At 42.4% G+C, this 6175-nt stretch overlaps 1 protein-coding gene across 3 annotated transcripts; it reads left to right on the forward strand.

The window, feature by feature from the left end:
- Positions 1-2383: 2383 nt before the first annotated feature.
- Positions 2384-5961, forward strand: LOC311125641 (GDP-fucose transporter 1-like). Of its 3 annotated transcripts, none has more exons than XM_084199677.1 (3): positions 2384-2496; positions 2966-3474; positions 3768-5961. In XM_084199677.1, the coding sequence occupies exons 2-3, from the start codon at positions 2997-2999 to the stop codon at positions 4337-4339; spliced, it is 1050 nt and encodes a 349-aa protein (XP_084055803.1). In that variant the 5' UTR covers positions 2384-2496; positions 2966-2996; the 3' UTR covers positions 4340-5961. The 3 variants fall into 3 exon arrangements, with proteins under 3 accessions (XP_084055803.1, XP_084055802.1, XP_084055801.1); XM_084199676.1 differs by lacking the exon at positions 2384-2496 and adding an exon at positions 2840-2872; XM_084199675.1 differs by lacking the exon at positions 2384-2496 and having other exon boundaries at positions 2879-3474.
- Positions 5962-6175: the final 214 nt, after the last annotated feature.

The following is a 6175-nucleotide window of genomic DNA, read 5'->3' on the forward strand; positions in this document are numbered from 1 at the left end:
CAGTGATGATGATGTGTGTGTGTGTGTGTGTGTGTGTGTGTGTGTGTGTGTGTGTGTGTGTGTGTGTGTGTGTGTGTGTGTGTGTGTGTGTGTGTGTTATCAGTGATGATGTGTGTGTGTGTGTGTGTGTCCTCAGAGCAAGAACTTGTGAGTTGGAAGAACTGAGAGACCTATGGCGTGGGTGTTGTCCTTGGCCACCTGCTGACAAGGCTGACAAGATAGGACTCTTTTGTCCATTGTATTGAAAACAAACGCCCAACACAAAATGGGTCATGCACAACATTTTAGTCAGACCAAGCTATAACATTATATATTTGCTACGACAATGGGGAGTCCACAATTGGGTAGGTTTCATCTGACCTGTTCAAACTTCAACATAGTATCTGTTTGTGTGTCAGATATCACCTATCCTAACTGCCATTGGTAATAGAACAGTGACTATGCATGTATGTGTTTTACAGAAACATGTATGGAGCCAGCACATGGAGACCTGTAAGATAATGTGATGAAGTCCAGACAGACAGACGGGCTTGATACTGATGTCTGAATGACACAACTTGTATTTGTATTGTCTTTTTTTATTATTAAATCTAATGGTATCAGTCAATATGCAAAGGGGGAAACCCTGTATATTCTGCACCAGAATCAGGGAACTCCTGTTGTATATCAGACTCCACACAGGAAGGTATGACCACTCTGACATGTTACCAAGGTAACCCCATTACCACCAGACAGGAAGGTATGACCACTCTGACATGTTACCAAGGTAACCCCATTACCACCAGACAAAATGTCGATATCTGTATCGGCTGGGAATGACAATGAAAGGTCAAAGGTGCACATTGTTTATAATAGCAGAACACTGCTTCTATGGTATTATGTAAAGGGTTGTTTATTCTACATGGACCTGTTACTACATTTATAAGTTATTAAAACACTTAATTTAGAATATCTAAAAATATATATCAGAAATTGCATTCTTCTCATATTGCTATGCGACTGACAAATTGAAAGCTTCCTACAGCATCTCACCATATGTTAGTTTAGAAAGCAACTTCCTTCAAACTGCACGCAGATACATACAATTTTTTATCCACGAGTTAATCTGATAAAGGGCCTCTTTACCAGATAGTAATAATTAAATTTCACAAGCTAAATAATGGTCATATAATAATGTATATGCTATTGTACTGAACATAAGACAACCCCTAGAGACCTCATCAAGAGGTTCGGATCTCTTGGCATAGTGGCTAAGGAGCTGCGTTGACAGTCGCAGGACCCTGGTTCGAGTCCCTATTGAGACTACCTCTGAATTTTCTACACTCTTCTCAGAAGTGGGATGGAGCTCGCGAGGCAATCGGAAATACGTTAGAGACTTGGTATAGAGAAGCAAGGGGACACGCACGCTCTCCTGAAGGAAGGAAGGGGGTGGTGTACGTTTTATTAAAACATTATTCAAAATCAAAGGATCATATTTCATTAGGCTACTTTAAATAAGGAAATATTAGAGATTGTGGCTTTATAGTTTTCGGCAAGCACAAACATCATTTTATAGCTGTAATGGGCCATCATTTGATGAATTATGTTCCTGTATTTGATTTACTGTGGATATGGATTGATACCATATTTAATTAAGTAGTCACTTGTTAGTCTATAATTATCTGTTGTAACTCATTACTGATGTTCACACCTATGACCTGTTTAACTGCCCTTATCAAATGTCTGCCAGTGTTTAATGTTTATGGCTAGAGTTGGTCCTCTGTAGCTCAATTGGTAGAGGCTGGCGATTGTAATGCCAGGGTAGTGGGTTCGATCCCCTGGACCACCCATACGTAAAAATGTATGCGCACATGACTGTAAGTCGCTTTGGATAAAAGCGTCTGCTAAATGGCATATTATTATTATTATTAAAGTTTGACGCCAGACAGGATTCGAGGACGCACTGATAATGTATCTGTGAATCTGTGACACTGTGTGATTCTGTAGCAGGTGACGTTGTGACTTCAAGCTCTGTACAAGCCTCTCGGGCTGGTGTTTACAGAACATCCGGTGCTATTGTGAATAGGCATAGACATTTTCTCTGATTCTATTCTGGAGGCGTTTCCCTGAATTGTTGTATTAGACCGACTTTATCAGCGACTGCTCTCCTTTTAGTTAACCTGGAAATTCCCGTTACAATAGCCTACTAGGCCTATGTGTGTTGATGGAGTGAATGACCAAAGGGCGAAGCATGAATGACGGAGAGAGAGAGAATTGGGTAGGTGAGCTCCCCATACCTGTACTAGGCTATAGACAGTGGCACAGGTGTGTCTGTCACACAGGCGGCAAATCAGGAAAAGCAAGAAACGGATGTTTCAACACGGACCTGTAGGAGGAGTAGACTAGACGAGAAATACTGCATGATTCGTTTACTTCCTCGTTTAGTGTGCAATGCGATAGTGTCAAAAGTTACGTCTCCAGCTCGTGAACATTTTCAAGATTTTAACGGCAACTAAGGTAAGGCATTATTAAGATGCGAATCTTAATATTGTGGAGACAAATATAGGGAAAGCAGTAATTCATAATGAATTAAAAGGTGTGTGAGCGTGATCTCGGAATTTAGGCCTATTGATGAGATGCTACATGTATCCTAGGAGTGTCATATAGCATAAACATATCCGGTAATTCTGATAGTATTGCTCAGTCGATATTAGGCTATAGTCCGTCTGATTGAACTCGCATGTGCGTATTGCGTTCGGGCTTCAAGTTGAATTGGTTCTTATTACAGGATTAATGTAGCACTGTCTCTTTAAAAAGAAATACCTCATATTGTCCAGGAAGTTGTCATGTAATTGGAGGACGGCGCTCGTTGTTTGTATCCGATAGGTCGAAGGTAATCAGTATACTGTTACTTTGTAGCCGAGTGTTGCAATTCTCTTACTTTACCTAATCTATATCTTTCCTCCATGATTTCAATCATGAACAGGGTGCAACTGAAACGCTCAAAAATCCTGAGAATGGCTCTCGCAGGTTCGGACTCCATGGATGAAGGAAAAGGCGAGACGTTTTTACTTAGATCCTTAAAAATAGCTGGTGTGGTGGCACTTTATTGGTTCATTTCAATAACCATGGTGTTCTTAAATAACTACTTACTAGACAGTAAAGATTTGGACGCACCGCTGTTTGTGACATTTTACCAGTGCCTTGTGACTGTCGGACTGTGCTATGGCATGCACTTGCTATCCCAATTGTGTCCAGGTGTCATCGACTTCCCCTCCGTCAAGTTCGATCTAAAGGTATCCCGGGAGGTTCTACCCCTGTCCATCGTGTTCATTGGAATGATAACCTTCAACAACCTGTGCCTAAAGCATGTAGGGGTGGCCTTCTACACCGTCGGCAGGTCGCTTAGCACGGTCTTCAACGTTCTACTCTCCTACATGATCCTCAAGCAGACCACGTCCTTCTACGCCATCCTGTGTTGTGGAGTCATTCTAGGTAGGTGGTTATAATAACTAACCCATATCTGGCCTAAGGCAAGTATTTCGACTTTCTAGAAAGTTCTCATGTCTAAGGCACATACCCAAGACAGGCTGGTTAGACGACCCCTTTCCTTCCAGGTAGCCTATAATAAGTAACCTCACGCTTCTATATAATTGCACCACGGGATAATACATTCCTACATGGGCCACACCTGTATTGGCCATATATTGAACATAATGTAAACTGCAAATGAATGATAAATTGCTATAAATGTTGATGCTTCTTTCTTTGTCTCTCCCTCCCATCAGGTGGATTCTGGTTGGGTGTGGACCAGGAAGGTGTGGCGGGGTCCCTGTCGTGGACTGGCGTGTTTTTCGGCGTGCTGGCCAGCGCCTGCGTCTCCCTCAACGCCATCTTCACAAAGCGGGCGATGCCGGCGGTAGACGGAAACATCTGGAAGCTCTCCTTCTACAACAACATCAACGCCTGCATCCTCTTCGTCCCGCTCATCCTCGTCTTCGGCGAGGTCGGCCACGTCGCCCATTTCAGCCGCCTGGGCGACCCCACGTTCTGGGGCATGATGACACTAGGCGGCGTGTTCGGTTTCGCCATCGGCTACGTGACGGGCCTCCAAATCAAGGTCACGAGTCCGCTGACTCACAACGTGTCGGGGACGGCCAAGGCCTGCGCTCAGACGGTCATCGCTGTGGTCTATAACCAGTCCAGTAAAAGTTTCCTGTGGTGGACCAGTAACCTGATGGTCCTTGGTGGGTCTTCTGCCTACACCTGGGTCAAAGGGATGGAGATGAAGAAGGTCCAGATTCCCCAGGAGGAGGACAAAGAGAAACTGCTGGAGGAGAAGCGCGATGCGGGGGTGTAGCAGGACTAGGATGACCTTCCGCCGTGGTGGTGGTGGCCCGCTGGTGACAGAAGACAATGTAAACACTAAGACCTAACCACAGAGTTGTGTTTCTACAGCGATGCTATTTTGGAACAGTTGGGCTGTCAATCTAAATGAATGTTACTGTAGTCAGTAGCACAAACAGAGGTGTGGGAAGGATACAGGGTTGTTTTGTTACTGAATGGGCCCTTATTGTTTTATAAAATGGTGGAAATTTCCTTGGAAGGTTATTTTGTCCAATCCTTTTATTTGTTATTTATTTAGATTATTCAGTGGATTATTCAATAGATTATTCAGTGGATTATTCAGTGGGTTATTCAGTTGATTTATTCTGTGGGGTATAACCTAAATCATTACTGTCTCTGCTTTCAGAACAGCAGAACCTATTTTGTTAATTATTCACATGCCATGTCTGAAGGATAGTATCTAAATGAAGTGACTTTCCTGTTAGCCTATATGTGGCATCAGGAATGTGATGCAACGCTGCAATATGACACAGCGAAAGACAGTTTTATGACAAGTGGGGCTCTTATGTTGGTTATACAGTTTGCATATGGACGGTGGAGACTGACTGTAAGGCTTCAATAGCTCACCTTTGTTAATAAGTGATTAAGCCAGTGCTGGTTTGATGGGACAGCTTTAAGGTGTCAGTCATTTATGTCTTTGAAGCAGTGACACTGTGGGTGATAAGTGAAAACCGTCAAAGGGATGGCCGGTTCTCTCTCGCTTCAGTAGGAGCACTGCATTTGGAATAATTGACAACAAATGATGATGTAATCTGAACTGTTTTATGCCCTGAGATGGAGAAGTTCTATGACTGTTTCAGTGTGTGTGTTTTGTCTTCATAGAAACTGATCATAGAAGGAATGTGAAAGATAATTTATTTGGTGATGTCTTGTGTGTGTCATGAAACTTTAATCATAATAATAATAATATGCCATTTAGCAGACGCTTTTATCCAAAGCGACTTACAGTCATGTGTGCATACATTTTTACGTATGGGTGGTCCCGGGGATCAAACCCACTACCCTGGCGTTACAAGCGCCATGCTCTACCAATTGAGCTACAGAGGACCATTATCATGAAGGAAGATAATGTTGGGGAACCGGCCAAGTGGCCTGCGGGATAATATTATTATGCCATAACTCCTTCCTGTCTGCTGGGGTGAGACCCTGCACTCTAAAACGGCCTCCATTCCTAAAGTCATCTCTGCTTGTCCTCTTCTGTAGTGTCATCATTTCAGACCAATGAGAATAAGGAAATGGGACACTAGAAAAGGAATTTACATAGAAAAGACTCAAGGCTGGTAATGTGAGAGACCCTAAAATGTGGGGCTCTCAGATTTCAGGTTTTGCTTCTGCGTCCATTTTATACAAAGTCTGTTTTATATATTTTTTTTTTGCTCAGGGTTTGTAGTGTGTTGGAAGATACAGTACATGGGATTTCCAAAACGGTGGTTGGCCTACATAGACTGGGGTATTCTCCGGATTCCGTTTTTAATAAAAGATACAGATTTATTTTAGAAAATATAAAGTTATTCAATGAATGTGATTTATATGTGTACTTTAGAAAAATAAATGGACAAATTCTGTTATTCATAACGTGTTGCTCACCTCTTTTGTAAGATGGTTCTTTATCTGTACTCATGATCAAGCATAAATCTGTTGTTTTTTACTCACAGAACAATACTTAACTTGTTTATGCCTTAGCAGAAACCTTATCAGAAATCCCCTCTCCTAGGGGATTGGTCAACCGAAAAGAACTGAGGTAGTTAATGGTGTCAGACCTATACAGTAAAACCGATTTGAATCGGTC

The sequence above is a fragment of the Coregonus lavaretus genome (genome assembly GCF_964263955.1).
Source record: "Coregonus lavaretus genome assembly, contig: HAP1_SCAFFOLD_227, whole genome shotgun sequence".
In the NCBI taxonomy this organism is placed as follows: domain Eukaryota; kingdom Metazoa; phylum Chordata; class Actinopteri; order Salmoniformes; family Salmonidae; genus Coregonus; species Coregonus lavaretus.

Bases quoted from the DNA above. Each gene is read 5' to 3' on its own strand.
- LOC311125641 (XM_084199675.1), top strand. From the start codon at position 2,946: ATGATTTCAATCATGAACAGGGTGCAACTGAAACGCTCAAAAATCCTG. The intron at 3,475-3,767 runs GTAGGTGGTTAT...CCCTCCCATCAG, and splicing joins GTGTTGTGGAGTCATTCTAG to GTGGATTCTGGTTGGGTGTG.